At 50.5% G+C, this 24,441-nt stretch overlaps 10 protein-coding genes across 10 annotated transcripts; 5 read left to right on the top strand and 5 right to left on the bottom strand.

Annotated features, from left to right (window-relative positions):
* Positions 1-747: 747 nt before the first annotated feature.
* Positions 748-3,836, top strand: pdeB (3',5'-cyclic-nucleotide phosphodiesterase PDE2; the record flags this gene model as incomplete). Its single annotated transcript, XM_040842460.1, has 4 exons — positions 748-904; positions 964-1,564; positions 1,615-1,677; positions 1,733-3,836. The coding sequence occupies 4 exons, from the start codon at positions 748-750 to the stop codon at positions 3,834-3,836; spliced, it is 2,925 nt and encodes a 974-aa protein (XP_040700908.1).
* A 936-nt stretch (positions 3,837-4,772) lies between these two features.
* On the bottom strand, positions 4,773-5,429 carry ASPSYDRAFT_125185 (SelT/SelW/SelH family protein; the record flags this gene model as incomplete). The annotated part of the gene is made up of 4 exons (XM_040840450.1): positions 4,773-4,852; positions 4,934-5,011; positions 5,063-5,132; positions 5,373-5,429. Coding segments are annotated over 4 exons (285 nt in total), but the record flags the coding sequence as incomplete, so codon positions are not given.
* A 1,095-nt stretch (positions 5,430-6,524) lies between these two features.
* Positions 6,525-7,258, top strand: ASPSYDRAFT_91392 (uncharacterized protein; the record flags this gene model as incomplete). Its single annotated transcript, XM_040852482.1, has 2 exons — positions 6,525-6,692; positions 6,752-7,258. 2 exons carry the CDS (start codon positions 6,525-6,527, stop codon positions 7,256-7,258), a joined length of 675 nt encoding a protein of 224 aa, XP_040700906.1.
* A 1,062-nt stretch (positions 7,259-8,320) lies between these two features.
* ASPSYDRAFT_155525 (guanine nucleotide-binding protein subunit gamma) lies at positions 8,321-8,730 on the bottom strand (the record flags this gene model as incomplete). Its single annotated transcript, XM_040842467.1, has 3 exons — positions 8,321-8,383; positions 8,451-8,508; positions 8,579-8,730. The coding sequence occupies 3 exons, from the start codon at positions 8,728-8,730 to the stop codon at positions 8,321-8,323; spliced, it is 273 nt and encodes a 90-aa protein (XP_040700905.1).
* A 1,493-nt stretch (positions 8,731-10,223) lies between these two features.
* Positions 10,224-13,523, top strand: tif32 (putative eukaryotic translation initiation factor 3 subunit EifCa; the record flags this gene model as incomplete). Its single annotated transcript, XM_040842469.1, has 4 exons — positions 10,224-10,265; positions 10,346-10,570; positions 10,641-13,015; positions 13,076-13,523. 4 exons carry the CDS (start codon positions 10,224-10,226, stop codon positions 13,521-13,523), a joined length of 3,090 nt encoding a protein of 1,029 aa, XP_040700904.1.
* Positions 13,524-14,597: 1,074 nt separating this feature from the next.
* ASPSYDRAFT_155381 (uncharacterized protein) lies at positions 14,598-15,919 on the bottom strand (the record flags this gene model as incomplete). Its single annotated transcript, XM_040842452.1, has 2 exons — positions 14,598-15,168; positions 15,237-15,919. 2 exons carry the CDS (start codon positions 15,917-15,919, stop codon positions 14,598-14,600), a joined length of 1,254 nt encoding a protein of 417 aa, XP_040700903.1.
* Positions 15,920-16,417: 498 nt separating this feature from the next.
* On the top strand, positions 16,418-17,134 carry ASPSYDRAFT_154896 (peptide alpha-N-acetyltransferase complex B subunit NAT3; the record flags this gene model as incomplete). The annotated part of the gene is made up of 3 exons (XM_040842407.1): positions 16,418-16,586; positions 16,665-16,896; positions 16,963-17,134. 3 exons carry the CDS (start codon positions 16,418-16,420, stop codon positions 17,132-17,134), a joined length of 573 nt encoding a protein of 190 aa, XP_040700902.1.
* A 397-nt stretch (positions 17,135-17,531) lies between these two features.
* Positions 17,532-18,903, bottom strand: ASPSYDRAFT_155461 (MCT family MFS transporter; the record flags this gene model as incomplete). The annotated part of the gene is made up of 2 exons (XM_040842464.1): positions 17,532-18,660; positions 18,722-18,903. 2 exons carry the CDS (start codon positions 18,901-18,903, stop codon positions 17,532-17,534), a joined length of 1,311 nt encoding a protein of 436 aa, XP_040700901.1.
* A 1,344-nt stretch (positions 18,904-20,247) lies between these two features.
* Positions 20,248-21,357, bottom strand: ASPSYDRAFT_47393 (DNA-directed RNA polymerase core subunit RPO26). Its single transcript, XM_040847418.1, has 4 exons — positions 21,202-21,357; positions 20,774-21,067; positions 20,578-20,697; positions 20,248-20,501 (listed from the first exon to the last, which is right to left on the bottom strand). The coding sequence occupies exons 1-4, from the start codon at positions 21,234-21,236 to the stop codon at positions 20,468-20,470; spliced, it is 483 nt and encodes a 160-aa protein (XP_040700900.1). The 5' UTR covers positions 21,237-21,357; the 3' UTR covers positions 20,248-20,467.
* A 211-nt stretch (positions 21,358-21,568) lies between these two features.
* On the top strand, positions 21,569-23,398 carry ASPSYDRAFT_155304 (uncharacterized protein; the record flags this gene model as incomplete). Its single annotated transcript, XM_040842442.1, has 2 exons — positions 21,569-21,647; positions 21,711-23,398. The coding sequence occupies 2 exons, from the start codon at positions 21,569-21,571 to the stop codon at positions 23,396-23,398; spliced, it is 1,767 nt and encodes a 588-aa protein (XP_040700899.1).
* Between the last annotated feature and the right edge of the window lie 1,043 nt (positions 23,399-24,441).

The following is a 24,441-nucleotide window of genomic DNA, read 5'->3' as shown; positions in this document are numbered from 1 at the left end:
GCAGTAACGCCAGCAATTGGTTCTTACTCCTGTATTTCCTTCGCCGCTTATTCTCTCCTCGACCTGTCATCGCTCGACTCGACCCTCAGATCTTCAGTGTGAGTGGGAAATTACTCTGTACCCTGCCATCCGTGCCTCGCGCCCGCGTTCCCGTCCGGACCCTCGACGGGCGGTACAAAGAACTGCTCTGCTGCTCCGTTTCAGACAGGGACTTTTGCGCCCGCGCTCCCCTCCCTCGGTCCTAATCCTGGTGGACGACTGCAGCGAACAAACTCATTGTGCGGATACTGCGCTTTTTCTTGATCGCAGCTCGTCGCCGATGTTTTTCCACGCGGCAGCTCGTCCACTGCAGCCTGCCCCTGCTTCTTGCTTGCGCCGCCTGCATACCTACCTTGGAAACCAAAACCCTAGGGAAACGAATCACTGACGCAATCTAACAATCCTGAATAGATAACCTAAGTTGCTTCACTGTCTTCGACTGTCCTTCCTTTTGAACCGCTTTCTCCTTTTCTAACTTCACCACCCATATTATCGGTATCGCCTATTATTACGGCTATTATCGCCCGCCGCTCGTTCTGCCTTCACCACAACAAACTCGCACTACCTGGGAGCCTCGACCTATGAGGGCGAGTCTAAACCGGGTAGCGAGCATTTCCTCTTTGTCCTTCGTATAGATACTGCTGTCGAGTGGATTGGCATCGGATTTAGAGGCCCCGAGCCATGGGTGTCCCAGATCCGATTGACATGATGGATCACATCGACTGCTCTGCAATCTATATTGATCCCCGCATACAGTCAGAGCGATGGGTGCATCAAGGTGCTCCTGCCGGTTCGCTGATTTCCTCCGATGAACCTGAGTCGCTTCGGTCGGATATCGCAATTCTTCTGGATGTCTGCCGACGAAGTATGCCTCCCTTTTTCGCCTCTGAGTTATATTCATTGCTGACTGATTCTCGAAAACAGTGTACCTTTGTCAAGCTGGCGCATCGCTCGTTTCGAAACTCTCAGAAATAAGCGATGATGCTGCAAACAATTGTACGCCGGTATTCGCGTTTTTCGACATCGACCCTCACTCCGAGGATGCCCCGTTTTTAACGCACCGCAGCACGAGCCGTGGATCTTGGCAAGAACCCCCATCTCCTGCACCGCTTGCCCGTGGATTCACATTCTCGGCGCAAAACGACGGCGGCACGTCCGACCTAAGACTACTCTCAGGACTTTCAAACGACATCCAGTCCCATGACGGCCCGAATCTCGTCATTCCCGTCGCCATCCTACGCCCACCACCAAGGGAGCCCACCTCAGCATCTGTCGATCTGCAACAACAACCCACGTACACTCCCCACCCTCAACATATCTCGAGATGTCTAGATGCAGGTGCTGTGGATGTTTTATCGGGACCGGTGGATAAGGTCAGAATTCAGAGCTTAGTTGTCCATGCGTTTCGAACTCGGAAAACGGCTCTTAGAGAACACTCCCGCTTCCTCTCGAGGAGGAAGTTGCGGAAACACTCATGGGTGGGCGTACATGATGAACAACCATACTCTTACCTGAGAGAAGCGATGTAAGTCTGCTGTATTTGGTCGCTGACATGGCAATGCTGACTTGTTGAAGGGTATCCAAGCTGATGAAAGGCATCTGCAATCCGGAGGATGTTGTCGAAGAACTTCATGACGGGTAAGTTCTGGGATCATAGGGTGATTTCAGTACACATGCTGATAGCTAGCGACAGGGAATTTAACGTCACTGAGGAGCGCGAAGAATACGTCAAACAACGGTTGGGTCAATGGAACTTTACTGCCCACGAATTTTCTGATGACGAACTTGTTTTCGCGGCGTATGCGATGCTTCAACATGCGTTCACGATACCCGAACTCGAAGAGTGGAAGCTAACGCCCGGTGAACTACGAACTTTTCTACTGGCTTGTCGCGCATCTTACAACTCATTTGTTCTGTACCACAATTTCCGGCATGCGATCGATGTCTTACAGTCCGTTTTCTGTTTCTTGCTTCACATCGGTGCGCTGCCTAGTTACGGATCGATTGGTGCGCAGGCCGATACCGACTGCCCAATTGCGTCTATGCTGAAGCCATTTGATTCCCTTACATTGTTAATAGCAGCAATCGGCCACGACGTCGGCCACCCGGGTGTCAATAACTTCTTCCTCGTCAAGTTGAATGCTCCATTAGCCCAGCTGTACAACGATAATTCGGTACTGGAAGCCTTCCACTGCGCAGCCTTCTCGCAAATACTCCGCCGCTACTGGCCCGCAGCATTCAAAGACAAGCAGCTGCGGAAGCTGCTTATCAGTTCCATTTTGGCCACAGATATGGGCGTGCATCAGAAATTCATGGAGCGGCTGGGGTCTTTGCAAGAGAAGTACTCAGAAAACAACCGGACAGTGGATGGCTGGAAGCCTCAGGATATAGACATGTACAAAACACTTGTCTGTGGCTTGTTGATTAAATGTGCTGATATCAGTAATGTGGCGCGACCCTGGGAAGTTGCCGAGAGGTGGACCAAGATTTTGCAAGAGGAGTTCGCCAACCAGGGCGAGATGGAAAAAGAGGTTGGGATGGAGACGGCCCTTTTCGGCGGTCCGCCCGAGCTTGGCAACGTGTACAAGCTTGCGACAGGCCAAATGGGCTTCATGTCGATTTTCGCGCTTCCGCTCTTTGAAGGCGTGTCAGACATCCTTGGTGGACTGCGGTTTACCGTTGACCATATCCGGAGCAACCACACCCGGTGGCACTATCTTGCAGATTTAGAGAAGAAGAAGCCGTTTTTGATGGTGGATGCCGGTCCTGATGGGCACGTCTCTCCTCGCTCACATAGCCCCGCTCGAGAAGCACAAGCAACACCACCGACATCGGTGACAACACCGGCAAAAACAGATACGAATGCTCGCAATAAATCCGCCCAAACGTTTCCAGCAAAGGAGCCATATCAGCAGCGCCAGGAAGAGGAAGACTATTTCTGTCCTGCAAGATCGGCGCGTACATCGGTTGGCAGCGACTACAATGAGAACCAGATCAGTCCGGTTGTTTCTCCAGATACGCCGGGACCGTCGACGATGGAGATTACCGGGGATTCGTTTCCTATTGACGAAGAGCCGTCTCGGAAATCGTCTTGTGCCGTGCCCAATATACGTCCATTTTCTATTGCCGAGCCCATGCCTATGAGAACGCAGACAGTCAGTGACGCTGGCCAACAAGAACTGGGCAGTGCTGTTACCTACGATAGCTCGGTGGAAGGGCCTGGAGAAAGAGCGAATGGATCAAGGACTGGTACAAGTTATCGCCATCATGCCAACACCGTCTCCTCTGGATGCACATCTGCGCCTTCGAATTCGCAGCGGAATAGTTGCACTCGGACACAGAGCATCAGCACGCACAGCAACGCCATGACGCCTATTTCTCCTTCCACGAACGCTACGAGCGTCCTTTCTGCAGATAGCGATGAAAGAACCTACTCGCGTGATAACATCCCGAGAAGCGACTACGCGGACTGGGACAACCGTAGCCCTCGTGCCGGCTCGCCTAAGCATGGAAGAGAAGACCAGGAGTCAGAAAACACGCTCCACTCTGGCAATGCACAGCTTTTCCACGATGATTCAGACAAGAACCAAGCGTCGATGGGGAACACAACTGGCAGCTCTACGCAGTCCGTCAACACAGGAAGCAGCACAGGGCAAAGTCCGCAATGGGATGAACTAGCGGGTCAAGAACAACCGCAGCGAAAATTGCCCAAGCGCAAGAGCCGTCTCCGGTTAGCGTTTTGGAAACGCAAGAATCATCACTCGAATCATCAAGAGGTGACTGGTGAGTCGCGATAACAGTACAGGCATTCGATCTTATGGTCGCGTGCGCCTTAAACAGCTTATTCTTTTATCGATTTTTCTCCTCACTGATTCGGTCACGTTCACATCCTTGGACGGTGACCTTCACGATCGACTTGCATATACGACGGACTTGTATGATTTCACGATCTCGTTGATAGACAAAATCACTGGAGCTCGAGCCGTTGAGGCTATGGATATTTTTTGCTTACATGATTTTGGGCAAAAGCATACTTGTCTGGGGCAGAAAACACCTGGGCAAAGTGCTGTTTCTCTTGACATATTCTTTGATTATGCAGTGGCTCCCTATCTTTTAAATCTTCATGCGCATGCAAAATGTGCGTGCGATAGATACCGGCGCAGATCGGGGGACGTGGTTGGAAGGGCGGTTTTCATCTTCAGTTCAGTTCACTTCTTCTACCTCTTTTCTTCACCACTTTTTAACTTCACGGAGGTTTGGTTTTGGGATAGGGGTCCATTTAGAGTCGGGGCGCGTGGTTTGGCGTTCGGTATATCATATCATTTTCTGGTCACAATTCACCTACTTAGTTAGGTTGAGGACATCCGGCGGCACTGATCTCAATCATATCGGATCGGGCTTCTGAAATGTATGCTTTATCTTCTTGTTCTTCAAAACGTTGGCGATTGATTGATTACATCTATCATGCCGATCTCCTATCTTCATCTTATCCTTTTTATTTGATATCACACGATGCAAACGACGACACTGGAAGTTCTCCCCTGTCTTTTCATTGCTTATGTTATGGATATTACGGATGTATCTGCATAGTATATGTACCTGTACCTGTACCTAGCTAGGCTACTAGTATATCTTGTGAACGCACTCTACTTGCAATCTTCACACTCCGCACCCTTTCCAGATGCTGCAGGCGCAGATGTAGATGTAGATGCTGTCGCAACCTCTGCACCCTTCTTCAACGCCCGGTCTGTATGCCCCAGATTCCTCGTCGGGTCAATCACATTCCGCACGCGTGATTTCAACTCCTTCACCTCTATCCATAGATTAAATATTAGTATTACCCAACCTTCTTTCTATACGGATATAAGAGAAAGAAAGAAATAATGAACCATACCAGGAAACCCCCCATCCCTCTTCCGATCCCAGAGGATCGTCGCATTGCCATCGCCATCGCCATCGCCACCTTCGGCCGCTGGCTTTGCTTCTGCGGCAGTAGTAGGGAAAATAGTAACCGTGAAAATACCCCCCGTGCGCGGAACCAGCGCGATCTCGCCGATATCTGTGTTAAATGTGGAGAGGAGTTCCTGGGCGAACTTTTGTCCAGGTGTTAGCTTGGGTTACTAGGAATTATACTACGTACTCAAGTGTAGTACTGTATTGTAAGTAGTAGTTGGTTCTGTGTAATTTAATGCAGGGGGAATAAGCAGAATGAGGTCACACGGGGATGACCTTCGAGGCTAAGGTTGGGACTCGGGACTTGGGAGGCTGGCATTGCAAGGGCCAAGGATACCGATAGGTAGGTTGGGCGCGGGGAATGGAATGGAGCGACGTACATAAGCAGCCCGAAGCATCCATTTGCATTGCGTGCAATACTGGATTGTGATTCGGGGTTGGGAGAAAGAGTGAGCGTGAGATTCAGATGCCGCAGGCTGAGTGGATGCCGGCGGGTTGGTCTCGATGGGGGCGGTTGGTTCGGTCATACTTGATGACGGATAAGTACTGAAGAAAAAGATTGCGAAGGGGAATGAGGTCGGGAAGGGCGAATGGTGTTATAGAGAAAGGAATAAGGATCTGTATAGTTGCCGGTAGACGGGAAATCAACCCCGCCACCACGCTAAAGCAGCATGCCATCACCTCCAGCTCACAAAGTTTGGTACGAGTACCTTAACTGCCAAGCTCCACTCATCAACAACGAGAACGTTGCGTCGGAGCAATTTCGCCAAAACAGCCATGAATTCCCATCTCTGGCGCACTTTGCGAACCGCCGACGTTCAGGTTAAGCAGTGTACTCGTGGCCTGTGTACCAGTGCCGTATCGCGCCTAAAAATCGGTTCGCCTTTGTAACTTATAGATTTGGGATTTACATCTGAGAGGTATAATCAGTACCCCCCGACATTTGCGCATCGCATACACTGCCTCACGCCGTGAGTTTCTGGACTCATAATCTGAAAGGCCGTCGAATCAGTGTCGGAGCACTGCACTGCCCATAGGTAACCGCGCGAGGCTTCGGAGTTCCAAGATTTGAGCCTCCAGGATCCGTCTCCGCACAACCATCAAGAACGAGAGGCGTGGAGCGCTTCTTTTGAAAAGACATCAGATTTAGAGCCTCCGTGTCTCGGCCTTGGAGAAGGGCCTTTGGCGCCTGTTGCTGTGGATCCAACACAATCTCGAGAGGATATTCGTGGAGCTGCCGCTGGGGCAATTGCAAGGGCTAAACGATGGGGTAGGAGCTGGCAAATAATGGGTTGCAGCACGACACACAGGAACGAATGTTTGGACATGTCAACAGCAGTAATGGGCCGGCGCTTCGAAGAATAACGGGAGGTTGTTGATAGTGACCAACCATTTACAAGGGACGAGGGACGGAATCAGAACATGAGGACTTCCACCCCGGTTGTCCCAAGCTGCCCATCTCTCTCAAAAGTCCATCAACGCCCCTTCACTGAAGCAAACAATTCTCAAAGTTTTTCCTGTTTGAAAACACCATGCCTCCTCCTACTTATCCTCAGCCACTCGTGGTTCCCCCTTTAAAGAGCGACGAACATTCGCATACAATTATCCTGCTCCACGGACGCGGCAGCAATAGCGAGCGATTTGGCCATACTTTCATCGAATCAACAGGCATTGCAAAATATCTTCCAACAACAAAATTTGTCTTCCAACAGCAAAGAAACGGCGCTCTACGGTACTAAAACGGGTCCCTATCTACCAGTGGTTTGATAACTACTCGCTTGAAAACCCAAACACTCGAATTGAACTACAGCTTGATGGACTGCATGAAAGCAGTGAGTTCCTTCGGACGTTGATCGACAAAGAAGCAAAGCTCTTGTCAGATAACTCAAGTATTAGCAAGGGATATAGTCGGGTTATAGTAGGGGGTTTAAGCCAGGGATGTGCGGCGTCAATATTTTGTCTTTTAGGAGGGTTTCCTCTTACGTCCGAAGAAGGGGAGAGTAAGCGACTGGGTGCATTCATTGGGATGAGCGGATGGTTACCCCTAGAAGAGGAGATCTCTGGGATACTGAAAATAAGTGAAGGCGATGAGCAAAAGTCGGAAGGAGAAGCTGGGGAATATGACGACGACGAGGAGGACGACGACCCTTTCGCCAGCGACACAGGTGGCGAGGACGGCGATATTCCGGTCCAAGCCCAGGCCGTCAATCATATCAGGGATGTTCTTGACCTGCCACCCATTCAGTCTGACACGCATACCGGATGAGACAGTGTCTTAGATGTTCCAGTCTTCTTGGGCCATGGGTCTGCAGATCCCAAGGTCTCTGTAAGCTTGGGACAGCGGATGGCATTGGTTTTGTCTAGTGGATTTGGGATGGGTGTGACATGGAGAGCATATGACAAATTCGGACACTGGTATAAAGTGCCCAAAGAAATTGATGATGTTGTGTGCTTCTTGAAGGAGAAGGCTGCGGTTCCTGTGTCAAGTGATGCAAATAATAGCCCGGCTGTAACTGGTGGGGTGTGAGCCTCAAAGCGCGGAAGTTTGAGGCTGAGGGGTGTCTCGACGGACATGCGTCAGGTTCCTTGAGGTGCGCCGTACTACGTACCTGCGCTTATTGATCGAGATAGTATACGGTACTTGTGTCGTGTCTGTGTACACGGTGTATTACGGTTGCGCTCCTGCATTAGATGATTCTTAGCTTCAGTAGATAGGTAGTAGCAGCTATTCAAGACCCGGTGAATCTAATTTACAAAAAGCGGGTTGCAACAAAATCAAGATCAAGACGCTGAAACGACACCATCCTGCAGGTTTGCTATACGTTTCGTTTTGGAATCCGTAGAACCCCAATCCACACCTCGACAAAGGAAACAGCGAAAAGGAAAAGGAAACACAGATAAACTGGGTAATAGTGGTTAAAAAAAAAAAAAAGAACAGAAATAAAAGGGCTTTGACCGAAGAATCGAAGAAGGAAAAAAAAAACAAAAAAGAAGAATACGATCAAGGCTATCTTGCGAGACGATAATCATCGATAGTAATCCAGCTGGTTAGGAAAGGCGACATAATCTCCGCTCATCAGTATTTCCGAAGGGCGTGCAAGTCCAGCGCGCGCGCTCCGGTTGGCTCTAGAGCCTTGAAAATGTCAATTCGGTTGCCATATTTTCGTGTGATACAAGGCGTGAGGAGGCAACCTGCATTCGTAGTGTGCGGGGTCGAAGGCAAGGAATTAGAGAAATAGAAAGGTTTAAGTTCGTAGCGGCGGGGGATATCAATGTCCATCAACGCGCGATAGGTCTGCTTAGGACCGTAGTTTGAGTCATGAGGCCATTACATGATCGTACAGCAACCTCCCTGCTGTTGAGGAGCGTACGGGTCTTCACGCTTGTCAACCTGAGAGGAGGGTTAGTAAGAAAATAAAAAACGAGATAATTGCTCGCTCCGAGTGCCAATAACATACCTGTCCCCATACCGATGGTACCATAAAGTCACGAGTGTTGTTGCAGTAGTTGATAAGTCTAGCAAAAGTAATGCGATGAGCGACTGCGACGGCAACCAATTGGTGGTGAGCGAGCTGTTGGAACTTACGACATGGCAGCTTCTGACACCTTAACTCGGGGGCGATCGAGATCCTCCTTTAGACGGGCATTGAGCTCTGTCAGCCGTCGGTACTTGAGATCGGCCACACTCTGCTTCTTGTTCTTGACGTCCCCTCCAGATCGCAGCTCGTAGGTAGGCATTTTTTTGTGCTAGATGGCCGTCNTGAGGGCGCGAACTGAACTCGTCTTAAAATCCCGGTATGCGACAGCACGGGTCAGGGGCGAAAGGCGACTGTAGAGCTGAGATCGTCACGGTTCGCCAATTTGTTTTGCGCTCCCGGGTGAACGGCGTAGGGGGGAAGTCGAGACGGAGGTCGGACGCGAGGCTGGGGGGAAAGGAGAGTGAGAGGATTAGTGTCAGGGAGCGAACGGAGGTTGATTGGGATTATTCAGAGGTGAAAGGAAGAAAGATAAAGAAAGCAAAAAGAAGAAATGGAAGGTCGATGAGAGGAAGACGAAGTGAGCGACAGAAGGAGCGAGAGAGACGACCCAAGACTGGCACTCGGACAGAACGGGATGAACCAGGGTGGACAGTGGAGGGTGATGGTGATGATTATGAGAGAGCGTGCCCGTATTATTACCGGACGACGGGGGCTATTTTACCACACAGGCGCAGAGGGGCACACCTTCTCCCTCTTCACTGTGTGTAACAACGTATTCGCGTTTCACGTAAAATAATAGAGTGTGCTAGCCTCCACCGGCTTAACTTTGAGTTCCCCTGAATCTTCTATCCAACCGACCGAAGGAAGAGGATGTTCAACGGTCGATGATCAGCGCTTCGCCAGTATCCTGAAGTATCTCTATTGCTTACTATATTATAATAGTCTCAACCCCGGAGTCTTACCATGACCCTCAGACTTTAGAAAACAATGTTGGGGAAGCTATGGCTGTGTGGAGTGATGGCCCCGAGCCAAACTTACGAGTTTTACCATACCGTGACAGGCGTTTCAGTCATCTCACGTGATCTTGAACTGCTGCACTGTTTGGCATTTGAGGCACTAGTCCACTCGAGACATCACAAGCTGCTATACGGTGTTACTGGATCCATTTATATACAGCTGATAGATCGCTTAAGTGATACATAACTACCGTGTTCCGTTGTAGAATTGAGAGCAGAAAGAGTTGGTTGGCCCGGTCTCGGGACAGCCGGTTGTATACTTACAGCTCCTTGAAAGCTCTGATGCACGGATTGGAATCTGGCCTGTTCCCGAACGAAGCACAGATAGACCCCTTAATAAATTATTCCTCTGGTCGTATCTAGAATACTCCGGAGCCTCAGGACCATGAATTCATGATAAGAGTGTCTGAGCGTTTCCAGCCTTTATAGTCGATCTCACGTGATGTGATCGCTTAACCCAAACAGGGAACGGAAGCAACTTTGCGTGGGTTGGTTTTTTTCTGGCTCTCGCACAACCACCGACGCCTCCCCTCCCACCTGTCCTCGCCGACCGTCGCGTGGCAGCATCATTCAAATAGGGAATTTCGGCTGTCGACTCTCGCTGTCCGGCCTCCGTTGCGCATTTTCGACTCGATTTGCGCCTATCCCTCGTCGAGGTTCGCCCATCAACAAGGCTTGTGTGCCGTCTGTGCCCTATCGAGATAATACCTAGCCGTCGCTTATTACATCGCCCACCATGCCGCCTCCACCGCATATCAAGCCTGAGAATGTCCTGAAAGTAGGTTGTCTGTTTGGATCTGGGGTTGAAGCAAGAATTTTCATTCTCCATACCGGTTCTAACTTGGATTTTGCCTATAGAGGGCTCAGGAACTTATCGCTGTGGGCCAGGCTCCGGCCGCCCTGACCGTCCTCCACGAACATGTTACCTCCAAGCGGACGCGGAGTAGCCCGATCGCTTCTCTCGAACCGGTTATGCTTCTTTTCGTTGAACTCTGTGTCGACCTCCGGAAAGGCAAGGCTGCCAAGGATGGCCTGTATCAGTACAAGAACATCGCCCAGAACACGAACGTGGGAACTATCGAGGTACGTATATAGCCAACGAACTATGTTTAGGATTTGGTTGTGCGGAATTCTAATGGTATATGTGGTGCAGGTTGTTCTTAAGAAGTTCATCGAACTTGCGGAGAAGAAGGTGACGGAAGCCCAAACCAAGGCCGATGAGATTCAGTCCTCCCTCGAGTCAGCGGCACCCTCTTCCAACATCGAGGATTTGGAAGCCATCGAAACCCCCGAGACTATCCTCCTTGCTACCGTCTCTGGCGAACAATCCCGCGACCGCACTGACCGTGCCGTTGTCACCCCATGGCTCAAGTTTTTGTGGGAGACGTACCGAACTGTTTTGGAGATCCTGAAGAACAACGCTCGCTTGGAAGTCATGTACCAGACCACCGCTCTGCAGGCTTTCCAGTTCTGCTTGAAGTACACCCGCAAGACAGAGTTCCGCAGACTCTGCGAGCTTCTTCGCAACCATGTTCAGAACGCCGCCAAGTATTCTGCCCAGATGCACGCCATCAACCTCAGCGACCCCGACACCCTGCAACGCCATCTGGATACCCGTTTCCAGCAGTTGAACGTTGCCGTTGAGTTGGAACTCTGGCAGGAGGCTTTCCGCAGCATTGAGGATATCCACACTCTCCTCAGCCTCAGCAAGCGTCCCGCAAAGAACGTCATGATGGCCAATTACTACGAGAAACTTGCCCGTATCTTCCTTGTAAGCGAGAATTACCTTTTCCACGCTGCTGCTTGGAGCCGTTACTACAACCTTCTCCGCCAATCTGCGGTCACCCTCTCCGCCAACCAGGGCTCTAAGAAGGACCACCCTTCAGTTTCAGAGAGCGACATGACCAAGGCGGCTTCATTCGTTCTTCTGTCTGCCCTTTCCATCCCCGTTATCAGCACTTCTCGCTCTCGGGGTGCGCTGATTGATGTGGACGAGGTCCGCAAGAACAAGAACACTCGCCTCACCAACTTGCTTGGCATGGCACAGGGTCCCACCCGTGCTGTTCTCTTCAGGGATGCTTTGAACAAGGGCATGCTCAAGCGTGCTCGTCCTGAGATCCGTGATCTCTACAACATTCTTGAAGTTGACTTCCACCCCCTGTCTATCTGCAAGAAGGTTACCCCCATCCTTAAGCAGATTGGTGCGGATCCCGAGATGGAGAAGTACGTTGGACCTTTGCAGCAGGTCATTCTCACTCGCCTCTTCCAGCAGCTGTCCCAGGTTTATGAGTCTGTTTCGCTCAAATTCGTGTACGAATTGGCTCAGTTCCCCGATCCTTTCCAGATCACCCCATCCATGATCGAGAAATTCATCATGAACGGCTGCAAGAAGGGTGACCTGGCTATCCGCGTGGACCACATCTCTGGTGTTCTTACCTTTGATACCGACGTTTTCTCCTCGGCCAAGGCTTTGCACTCTGGAAGCGCTGCCGGATCTGCGGAAAGTGAACTCGGCTCCGTGCAACGTTTGCAAAACACCCCTGCCGAAATTGCCCGCCTGCAGCTCACTCGTCTGGCCAAAACCCTGCACATCTCATGTGTGTATGTCGACCCCACTTACAACGAGTCTCGTCTCCAGGCCAAGCAGACTGCTCTTGCGCGTGCTGCGGCTGGTGCTGCCAAGGAGCATGAAGACACCCTCGAGCGCCGTGTTATCATTGAAAAGAAGAAGGAGGCCGCCACCGATGCCCTGCAGCGCAAGCAAAGAGAAGAGGAAACCCGCAAGCGCCTCCGCACACAGCAGCTCCAGGAGGCTGAGAAGCAGCGACTTGCTGAGGAACAGCGTGAGCGTGAGCTGAAGCGCATCAAGGATGAGCAGGACCGTATCCGCCAGCAAGAACTCAAAAAGCAGCTCGAAGAGCTGAAGACTGGCGTTAAGGGAATTGACATCAGCGAAATCGATCTTGAGGATCTCGATGCTAACCGCCTCCGTGCCATGAAGCTTGCACAGCTCGAGAAGGAGAAGAACGAACTTAACGACCGCGTTCGCACCACTGGCAAGCGTATCGACCATTTGGAGCGTGCCTTCCGCCGGGAGGAGCTGAAGCACGTCTCTGAAGACTATGAGGCCCAGAAGAAGCGCGATATGGAGGTCTATGAGCGCCAGAAGGCTGAGTCTCTGGCCGAGTCCGAGGCTAGACACAAGGAAGCCGTCGCTCTCAAGCACCGCCTCAGCCGCCTGGTACCCCAGTTCAGCAACTTCCGCAAGGAAGTCTCAGAGAAGCGTCACGAAGAGTTCGAGAAGCGCCGCAAGGCAGCTGAGAGAGAGTTCGAGGCTAAGAAGAAGCAGCGTGTCAAGGATGTCCAGGAACGCAGGCGCCGTGAGAGGATCGAGCGCGAGAACGCCGAGCGTGTCAGGAAGGAGGAAGAGGAGCGTGCTAGACGCGAGGAGGAGGAGACAGCCGCCAGGGAGGCCGAGCGCCGCCGTGTGTTGGCTGAAGAGAAGGCCAAGCGTGAAGAAGAGAGAGCGTGCGTACCCCACATTCCAACGAACAAATTTCAAGTATATTTTGCTAACTCATATCATAGGAAAATGGATGAAATTGCCGCCCGGCAAAGACAGCGTGAGGAAGAAGCAGAGGCTCGCCTTTTGGCAAAGAAGTCTGGCGCTCTAGAACCTCCTACCCGTGCAGAACCTACCGAACGTACCGCTCCTCGTCTCAATCTTGCTCCTCGCACTGGTGGCGGTCCTAGCTGGAGAGAGCGTCAAGCTGCCAAGGGAGCTTCTGATGCTTCCGCAGAGCCGCCCAAAGAGCCCGAGGCCCCCAGAAGAACCGGCTACGTGCCCCCTCACGCTCGTGGTGGCTCTGATGCCCCCCCTCCATCCTCCGGTCGTTACGTTCCCCCCCAGCGCTCCTCTCAACCTCCTCTTCGCACAGAAACCCCCCAGTCTTCGTCCGATAAGCCCGAAGAACCCAAGCCCGCTGGCAGCGGTGGAAAGTGGGTGCCCAGATGGAAGCAGCAGCAGAACCAGTAAAATATTGGCCAGCTGTTTCTCGGGGAAAAAAGTGTGTCTGAAAAACGAATGGGCGTGTGAAAAATAACCTTTTTCCTTATCTCTCCCCCGCCCCTGTATCCTCTCCATCCCTCACTCAACCAGCATTGCTCCCGCTCCGTACAGTCTAATTCTGTCTCTCCGACCCTCTCTTTCTTCTTTTTGCGTGTCTACCTATGAGCCAAGAAGACTGTACAGATCTAGCTAGAGTCTCTCTTCGGGCGATGATGGTTTTTGCTGAAATGCATTACGTCTTTGTTCTTATAAAGGACACCGCTACTGTTTCTCTTTTTCCTCTCATCTTTCTTCATCTCTTTCATGTCTGTCAAGTAGGTATAGTTGGATGAATAATGCAAAGACTCGCGAGCCCTGTTTCACTTAACGAAGTTCAATCTATTCATCAGTACAGATTCTATGTTACATGTCCCTATCTACGTATTTTGCTAGTCTCATGTAGTTTTGAGCCGTGCTTCTATGTAAATATCAATTCGTCAATAAACTGGTTAAAACGCACCTTGGAAAGGGTCTACTCTTCGGCTATACGTACCACCCATAACCAGTACAGAGCCAAGTGAAATCTACGGAAATGAACCGAGAAGGCCTTTTCAAGAACATGAGAAATACAAGCCCTCGCTCCTTGACTGAAAGAAAAGAGACATAAGTGTGTAGCATGTGGGTCTCCGGTTAGCCCGACCAGCGAGCATATGATGCTTAGAAAAGAAAAGTGTAAGGGAAAGACAATCTAGAGATATGTAAGAAAATAGATAGACCGTGGGTCAAAGAACGGCATGACAGCCATGTCATGCATGGGGAGATAGATAGATAGGCAGACAGACCCTTAAGGTCGACCAGATGCAAAAAAGATCTATATACAGGTAGAAAAGGAGAAAAAAAAAGCCAGCCATAGATGAGCAAAATATGGTTTGGTAGGATGCAAATTGGGGGATATTCTTCGTGTTAAATTGATGGACAAATGAAAAAAAGAAACCTTGGGGTACTTGGGTGATCTCGTCAGAGAGGGAACTTTATGGGAAAAATAAAAAGAGAAACTCTCGCCTAAGCTGCAACGGCCTCTGTGCTGGCAGCAGCACCGAAGAGCTTCTCCTTCCATTCTCCGCAGACAGCCTCGAAGCCACTGACAACATCTCCACATTCGCGGCCAGCTTCGCGCTCCTTCAACCTGCGATCCCAGTCACCTTTTTCGATCCACCGAGTCCCTTCCTCACGACCTTCTTCCTCGCGGCGAAGGTCTGCGACGAGTTCCCGCGCAGAACGGAGCCGCCGAGAGGCGGTCGAAGTGAGTTGGCGGGATTCATAGAGCGTGTCACTCAGACCGCGGAGAGAGAGGGTTATGTCGGAGGTCTGTGAGATTAGAGTCTGGAGAGAAGTGAGAGGATTCGCGGTGGAGGACTGTGAGGTACTTGGTGGTGAGTTGTGATGTTGCTGCTCTGGGAAAGGGTACGGGAGGTTGGGTAGGAGACCCTCATCGATTAGAGGGATAAGAGCGTCGATGGTTTCTTCAGAGAGGAGCGGGAATGGAGCGAAAAGAAGAGGGTGGGTGAGGTTTTGGACGGTGCGAGTTTGGTGAGTAAGGTACGATGTGATCGACGAGTGTGCGGTAATGAGTCTAGATATATTATCAGCAGGGGTTCCTCGAAGCGGGACATATACATGTCAAAAAAGACCAGGGCGTACCTCATTGCATTATTTTCAATCCCACTCTGCGCTCCCAAATCTTGAAGCGCTGTAACCGCACGGTCAATAACATGGTCATTCTCACTCCCATTATTTTCTAGTCCCCGCCGAGCAAGGCTTTCAACCTCCGCAATCTGGCTCTCCAGCGCAGGCGATATATCCGCCACTTCCTCGAAATCCGAGTCGTTTCCATAGTCCGAGCCATCATATTGCGACTCGTATCTGCGGTGTCGATTGTTTCCGTTTCGCAATTTTGGCCTGGGAGGTTGCAATGAATCACGACCAGAAGAATAAGTCGGCGAAGGTGTCCTCGTTCTTATGGGTTCCAAGGGTTGTGAATCAGATGGTGCGGCCTCTTGTCCGGAAGCGTATCCATAGCCATTCTCATCCTCTTCCCAAGCATCGGCCAGCTCATCCGCAAGGTTTCCTAGGCCACCATTTGCTTCCGTGGTTGCTCCAAAGTCTCCGGACATTCTGGCGGATCCGTTCGCGTATTGTTGACGGGGGGTAACAGGCGAAGGTGGGCCGGATAAGCGCGGGCTGAGAGGCGACCTGGGAGAGTTTGAAGAGCAACCGTTTGGCGCATAACCTTCAGGCGACATAGGATCCATGTCCATGTTTGACGACCGACTGCGACTGTGGCGGTGAGATAACCTCAAGGGTGAAGGTGGGTTGGACGGCATGCTGTAGGTGGTGAGGAAGCTTATAAGCCCTCCAGACGACCCAGAACTAAGGTCTTATCTGGCTTTGTAGAATTTTTATTTCTAAGTCGCTTTGTTCGTATTTGTCTGTATTGTTCCACCGGTCACTGTTTGGAGGGGAATCTCAATCGTGCCTCAAAGGTCGTAAACAGACGGTGACAGGGGGCTGGAGAGTTGCAAACGGGGGGCAGCCGCGGAATCTCTGAAACACACAACAAAGTCAGGAGGCAAACACAAAGTGCAGAGTAAATTAACAACACTTACCAGCAGAACAGCAGCCTGTCAAAAGCTTGAGATCCAGAGAGTGCGTAATACAGTGATGGGAGAAGTCGATTTGATCAGCGGGCGTGGATTTCCCGTGACCGCCGAAACCCCAATCGAGTAAGTCCCTCATTTCGACACTTTTTCCCCCGCTTCAACTTTATCAAACATTATCTAGCAAGCACCACGGCTCAATTGCTGTCTTGACCACCCAGAGCCATGTCGTCAATTCGCCGGATGTCCCCAACGGACCTCTTCTCTCTTAATTTGACGAATCTCGATCCCCTAACCGAAAACTACGATCTGGGCTTCTACTTGAACTATCTGATGCGATGGCCGTCCCTCTTCAGTAGCGTACAGGACCGCAGGGAGGGAATTGCCGGATACAGTACGTGAACTCTTATCGGTTGGAGACCGGAACTCGATCGTCTCCAAGCAACTACTAATACCAGACCCCACTCCGCAGTAATGGGCAAGCTCGAAGAGCAACACCCCTCCATGAAGCATTCAGAGCACTACACGCCGTGGCACGGCCATATCACGGTTCTGACAGTTGCACCTGCATGGCGGCGTCTTGGCCATGCGCGCCGTCTTACAGAACGCCTAGAACAGGGGTCGGATATCAACAATGCTTGGTTTGTGGATCTATACGTGCGGGCAGGGAATAAAGTTGCAGTGGATATGTATAAGGGGATGGGGTATGTTTCTGGCATTTCTTGTCGTCTCGGGCATACTATACTGACATTGTTTTCTTTTGCGATTAGGTACTCCGTATTCCGGCGTGTCGTCAATTACTACAGCGATGATCCGACGGGGATGTCAGAGACGGGAGAGGATGCGTACGATATGCGGAAGCCGTGTAGCCGGGATAAGAAACTGGAGCATATTCGAGAAAATGGGGAAGATTTCCCTGTTAGTCCGGAGCATGTTTCCTAGCTTCGGTTGGAAGAGGTTTAGCATTCTGGTGTTTTGGATTTTCGTCTTCCCTGTTCGCCAGTTGTTTTTTCTGGCAGTTGATATCCAAATGTATTTGTTTAGCATTTATTTGAAGAGATACGGCAAGATGTATAGGATATTTGCGGATCAATAGGTGCTATGTCCGATGATTATATGATCTATAATGCCCATTTATGGCTCGCTCTATAATGCACTTTTTGTACCAAGCCGATTTCTGCGTTGCTCTTCGAAAATGAGGCCAGCCTTCTTGATATCATACGCCATATCGAAAAAAATAGGTTCTTGAGATTTCCGACCAAATGTTTGTGAATCTATGTTGCATGCAAGTGGAATCACTCCAACGAAATGTAATCCCGTGGCTGCCCCCGGGTCCGCCTCAGGCCCGAACGACAAGTTTCGGGCCTGTGCGAGAAAGCCGGACTCCTGCAAATATAGCAACTGCCACACTCAAGGCGCATCCCGTAAACAGTTGGACGCCCAAATAGCTATGTGAATGGCCCAAAATTGCACCTCCAATCGGTGTTCCGATCAACAATGCGATGGATGTAATCGCAAAGACCATGCCCATACGGGTTCCAAGCTCTCGCATGTCCTTGGTTAAGGAAGCCATCACCACAGGTGGCAGTGAAACAAAACCGCCGGAGAAGATTCCGTATAGGATGGACAAGACGATAATCCCAGGAACGGTGTGGACGCCAATCCAGACAAACGAGAGGATGGCAGTGATGCAAGCGGCGGGGGCGAGCATGTTTAATGGGCCTGTGTGGTCGGCAATGAAGTTGGGCATGATCCGCCCGAAGGTGGATCCTGCGTTGAGCATCGAAAGAAGGTAGAAACCTAGATTGCTATCCACTATATCGGTATCGATGGCATAGGATTGGACGTAGAAGAGGAAGTTGTAAAATCCGAGAAACCCCATGAACATGCCGATGGAGAAGAGCACGAAAAGGGGCTCTTTGAACGCGCCGAGCTGGAGCAGCTTACGTTTCTCCGTTGGGTAGAAACGCATGCGCATGATGGAGAATGAGATGAGGCACGTCCCCAAGGCGAGGAAGCCTATTGCGCGGGTCGCCCAGTGAAAGCCGACCCTCTTCTGCAATTGGTTGAACATGATCGGATATATAACTCCGCCGATACTGCTTCCAGAGGCTGCAATACCGTTCGCAAGCCCTCTCTTCGCCTTGAAGTATTGAGGCAAGATCGCAACTGCTGGGACGAATAGGCTCCCGCATGCTAAACCGGTACAGATTCCCTGGGCCAAGATAAAATGCCAGTACTGCGATGAAATACTAACCATCATTAGGCCAAATGGTAACATGATGGTGCCGAACCCGAGAAGCGCACGAAAATATCCAGCATCAAATAGGGGACCTGTGACGACACCGAACAGCATGAGAAGAAAGGACTGCAGCGAGCCAACCCACGCTACAGTTGACGACGGCACATCGGATAGGATATTCTTCTCATAATATGTCTGATAAACACCCCATGTGTTCACCACACCCCTATACGACGGTTAGTGTCGGGTATTTTTGGGGGTTAGATGCTACGGGACCCGAGACGCACCATGAGTTGAAGAAGAGGAAAAAGGAACCCACAACCTGCAGCCAGGCTGTTAACCCAGTATCAAATGTTGGCTCTGGCTTCTCCTCAGCTGATCGAGCCGGTGCTGGAATAGGAGTTTCGCCATCTTGACCACTTTCCAAATTCTTTACTGCCTTCTCTTGTGCGCCAACATCTGTTCCCATTTCCACGCTGGGGAATATAGTTTGCGACACGGCGAATAAAGTGCGAAGGGCCCAGCGGCAGGTATCTTGTGGCGAGTGCGCTTGAAATCACCGTCGGAGAGCCTCAGTGTGCGGTGATGGGAGTCACTCAAAACTCAATAAAACAGGTTGAGTCAAAGCGGAACGGGCGACGAAATTTATAGATCCAGAAGACTCTTTCATGATTCGAGATGATCCTGGTAAATTTGCTTAATTATCTGGCGTGCAGGGCCCACTCTCAGGCTAAGCTCGAGTATAGGAGGCCGCCGAGGGGGAAGATCCACTAATTCTATCCATGGGCTGAACCGAAGGTCCATCTAGGGTCTGATTCGTCTTGACTTTCTAGTCGGATTCGACAGCGCCCTGTTCCATCGGATATATGGACTAAAGACCGCTTTGTGCGCTCGGAGTTGAAACCCTCCCCGGGAACCTCAGTTTAAAACTTCCTATGATCCATGTTCTCATATCTGGGCCGTGTCAACATTTTAGCTGGCTGACATTCATCGGCACTTTTCTGGAGACGCAAAGCCGAGAAGTGGAGGAAACTTTTGTCCGTTAAAGAGCCAGTGTGACGCCCGCTAACGTTGCCGAAGATGTAATGCGTTCTTTGACCTGCATAAGGGATCTGGGCCAAAAATTAGTAGTGTGACGGATGATGGATTAGTGCAAAACTGCGAATGCCGTGCCGATTTATCCAGCGGGGAAGAAAATAGTAGTAGTAATACGGATACGCCGTGGAGACTGGAGAAGACGTACTTGACCAATGTACTCCGTACTCGATGATACATTGACCAGCTTCCCCGCCCTCTTTTCCAAGAAATCATGGCATGGAAACGTTCCCAAACAGTTCAAGTATCCCGCTGGACTTCAGTGTGAGTTAACGCTGGACAGTGGACAACAAACGGTCGGCATTCGATGATCGATCCCGAACTTTTATCTCCGAGACTCCGACGTACCACGTGACTGGCCATACTGATCAGACGTCTTAACTGGTTATCAATGATGATCTGCGCAATTTCAAGCCTGATTCGAATACGGCGATGAGGGCACACATCACATGTCTTGAGAAGAATGTGATTTGTAAGCTACAGATCATCATGGCTTCCGGTGGTTGGCCACAACCTTGAATTTGATTGAAGTGCGAGCTGTGCATGACATCGCAGATGCTGGCTGCTGTACCACTAATCTTCCAGTCAACCTGTTATGACTTATGTTATGTAACATATGACTGATGTCAGCTTGTGGCACAAGGTGATATCGGGCCCATGTCGAGTTGAGTTTAGTATACATTAGGAGCTTACACGATATAGATATACAATATAAGACCTCAATACAAACTTTCCTCTTTTGAATTTTTTTCTTCTGAATATTTACTAACAAGATTTGAATGTTTTTTGTTTATTTCCCCTTTGCAGGACTCGACAGATTGGCTGTCGCCCATGTCCTACTCCTGAACTCCAAACGCTATGCGGAAATTAGGAAAGTCCGACCAGAAAGACAATAACAAGAAGCGAACCCATTTTTCAGATACAAGCTCATCATGGTATTATAGTAGTTCTTCGCATGTCCAATCCTCGTACCTTTATCAAATGAGTCAATATATGAACTGAGCCAATCCGAGCAAGGAAGGGGCGACGCAAGTCGGGCATCACTTACGTTCCATCCGGCAAATACCTCCTCACAATAAGAGGGATCTTCTTCTGATTCAGCTCTTTTATAGCAATCTGTAGCGGATCCGTCTCTCCCTCGAGGTCTACAAGCACTGGCGCATTGAGGCTGATAAAAATGTCAGTAAGGAAAAATCGACTCTCAGGCTCTCCTGGCCTTCGTCGAGTGGACACGTCAAACGAACCTGATCTGCAACGCCCTTGTACCCAGAACACGGGCCTTCTCATATTTGGTCATGTATGGAGTTGTCGTGCGTTCCTCGTTGGGGATCTTCTTCGCCCGCGCCTGTTCGACCACTTTCCCCGAATACCCTGCATTCGGGTCTCCTGAAACCACAACACGGTCTCCGTTCACAGCGGGTGCGTAGGACCCGTCGTCGTAACCCTCCGCGCCATTCTCGCCACCCTCAGCGTCCTCAGGGTTGAGGAAATCCTCGGGTTCAATATCATCATAGTCCTGACCGGGCTCGTAGTCATAGCTGTCGTACATAGCATGTTAGCATACCAGATTATTTTCAGGCGATGCAGCAGCGAGCGACAAAATGGGCCCCGTCATCAATCCGTCTTTGAACCCCCGGGTCTTAATCCAAAAGGAGAAACTCAGTGTTCTTACGTTTCTTCAGCTTCGTTTTCGCCGTAGTCGGACATTGTGATAATTCAGGTTCGATTGAACTGGAAGAATTGGCGCACAACAGGAACGTAAGAAGTGAGGAACAGGTGTGGCAGCAGGTGTTCTGTCTTTCGAAGATTTCATTCAAGTGAATCGCAACTTCACAAAGGCGGCGGAAAAGTTCCTGATGCTGCTAGCCTATTTTGGGTATAGACACCCTCACCGCCCTTACCGCTTTTTGGCAAAATTTTGACCTCTCGAGAAATTTATCTGCCGTTGTTGCATTTTTGATTTATCAAATAGCTCCCCTTGGTCGCTTCTTACATGTTGAAGATTTTATAGCAGAGCCTATTGTAGTGCTCAGTTGAGCATGGGCCGAAAAAGGTCGTCGTCCGGGGACTATCCCAGCCCTAAGCGACTGCAGAGACAAACGGCCATCGATGAATCTGGTACGTTAACATATCGCATACTGAAAGCATCTCTGAAGCTCATTGATCTCGTTCCTGCATCAGATCCAATCTATGAGGAAGCGCATTCTGATGTAGATTACTCCTCGTGCGATGATACTGCTAGCATCGCTAGCGACAGTCTGCACGATACACCAGCCACGCCCTTCTCTACAGCCTCAACTTCCGTGAGATATCCATCGGAGCTGAAAACCCACCGCTGCCCGTTCGAAGGTTGCACCAAGGCTTTCAATCGACCCGCCCGGCTCCAGGAACATCTGCGCTCGCACAACAATGAGAGACTATTCAGTTGCACCTATGACGGATGTGACAAGACCTTCCTACGGGTTTCGCACTTGAACCACCACGTTAAAAGCGCCCATACCGGGGTCCGAGATTATATTTGTGATCGACCGGGGTGTGGTAAGAGTTTTGTGACTGGTTCTAGGCTTCGACGACATATAGCTGCTCATGACGGTCGAGACAAATACCGTTGCACCGAGTATCCACCCTGCGACGAGACCTTTCGCAAGCATTCGACACTCCAGAAACATGTTCTGTCCGTGCATTTGAAACAGAAGCCATTCCAATGCTCGCATAGCGACCCGCACACAGGAGAGAAATGCACAATGGCGTTCGAATCGGCGGGTCATCTCCGTGCACATGAAAGCAGAGTCCACACAGAGAAGCGATTCAGTTGCGCAGAGTGTTCTCAGCGTGCAAACGAGGGAGGAGATCAGTCATCCATGTTTCCTCCTACAAGTTTCCCCACATACTCTCTTCTGCAAGCTCATATTCGCACTGCGCACCCCCCACGATGCCCCAACTGCTCGGTGACCTGCTCCACGGCACGAGAACTCCGACGTCATCTCGAAGTGGCCCACGGCAACGTCAGTCTCGAAGACCGCCGAATATTCGCCTGCACAGTCCCAGGCTGTGACCGCAGTTTCACCAAAAAGGGCAACCTTACCGTGCATATCCGCACCGTGCACGAAGGCGAGAAGCGGTTTGTCTGCGGCGAAACAGACCTCTCCACATCGAAGCGCGTCACCGGTTGGTCCCCTAGCGATGGCTGCGGAAAACGCTACGGCAGCAAACTAGCCCTAGAAGAACACATCCGCACCGCCCATTTAGGCTTTCAGAACTCCAAAGCCGAACGACGTCAGAAACTCGGTCTCACGAAGAAACGACATGATTCCTCGACCACTACGGCTGACAACAACTCCTCTACGCTAGCTACCCTCACGGGCGAGGGTTACGCCGACGAAACAGGTCGCCAGATTGCTTGCTTCGTCGACACGTGCCCACATCGCTTCCACCGCAATTACGATCTATGGGTTCACATGGGAAGTAAGCACAACTACACCGAAGACGACATTCGAGATCTCTTCCTTCAACGGGCGTTACTCGGGGATGGATCCGAGCCTGTTCCAGGCGATGTCTTTGGGATCTACGGCCTGGAGTTTGACAATGAGGATCCCTCGTGTGACCCGTATAATTACACGCCAGCAGAGCCTGCGGTCGGCCACGACCAGCTCCCTGATCTCAGCACAGCATCGTTTGCTCTGGATGGTGGCACAGAGTTGACAGCGTTTCCTCAATCGGGGTATTTTGATTCTGATATCATGATGCATGATTCTGCGACTGCGACTGCGCCGGTATCTGAGTCTGATTCTAAGATACCCAATAATATTAATCCTGATGACATGACGATGATTGATCCGTTTCTGGATTTTGGTATGGTTAATTCATAGTTGGCGAGAAAGCGGGCGCCATGTTCTACTGCTGTTTCGGGTTCTTGTACTATTTCACTCACATAGCACGGAGTATGTAGCGGTTTATAACAACAGTTCTATCTATTCGATGGAGGAATAAACTTTAAAGGGATGTCATCCTTGTTTTCTGTCATGCACTTCAAAAGTATAATGTATGTAACGACTAACGGGACTATTTAGAAGGTGCATTGACCTATACTCGCGTTCAGTAAGAGTAGCCATGATATATTGATCCTGATCAATCGCATTCAGTAGCTAGGCATGTCATTGAAGATGGCCGGGGTCCGAAGGTCTCTGTTCCTGGTCAGCCTAGGGCAGGGGCAGAAACAATCTCACCTATCACCAGTCACCACCATTTCCCGCAGTCAATCAACAACAAGGGATCCAACAAGATGGTGTCATGGTGCTGCAGAGGAAGGAAAGGTATCGAGGCCCTGAGGGGGTTAAATGTGTTCGATGACTCCCAGCTCCCAATGTCTGAGACAAAGAACGGATGTGGATACCCAAACAACTGTGGGTTGTTGTGCAGAGAGCCACTTCCCAGCGTCACTCTAGCAGGCAGCAGCTAAAACAAGTGAAGAATGTCGCCAGGAACTGTCCTAATCTGGATGATACTGTCAGCTGTTTTGTTGCACTTGTGTAACCCTAAAGTCTCGGCGCACGAATCCAAGCCATGAAGGTGATAACACGAAAACGTTGGGAAGACACAGCAAACAAGAACAACAAAGTGAGGAATTAAACGGAATAGTGGATGGTCACTGATGTTTTGGAGAGAAACTCCGTAGTTAGGCTAGGCTATGGGACAAACTTGTAAAACTATTGCGTTTTTTATGGTTCCTTTTCATGGGTAAGACATATATGGTCCCGAAAGCAAATAGCCGAGCAGATTCAGTGCGATCCAACCTTTGATCCGATGCTCTGTTTGATCAAAGCGCGTTTGCTACGCTTCCGTCAAGGTACTGTATCCGCTTGCTGCTGCTTTGCGAAAAGTATCCTAGAGAAACGAGAAAGGCAATCGGATG

This window comes from Aspergillus sydowii (genome assembly GCF_001890705.1).
Source record: "Aspergillus sydowii CBS 593.65 unplaced genomic scaffold ASPSYscaffold_8, whole genome shotgun sequence".
NCBI lineage: Eukaryota > Fungi > Ascomycota > Eurotiomycetes > Eurotiales > Aspergillaceae > Aspergillus > Aspergillus sydowii.
This window is presented reverse-complemented; position numbering and strand designations above follow the sequence as displayed.

What these genes read in the sequence shown, in the direction of transcription:
- ASPSYDRAFT_47393 (XM_040847418.1), bottom strand. Translation starts at nt 21,236, where the DNA reads ATGTCCGACTACGGCGAAAACGAAGCTGAAGAAAC. An exon ending in ACAAGGGCGTTGCAGATCAG is followed by an intron (nt 20,698 to 20,773) that starts GTTCGTTTGACG and finishes CATTTTTATCAG; the next exon opens with CCTCAATGCGCCAGTGCTTG. An exon ending in AGGTATTTGCCGGATGGAAC is followed by an intron (nt 20,502 to 20,577) that starts GTAAGTGATGCC and finishes CATTTGATAAAG; the next exon opens with GTACGAGGATTGGACATGCG.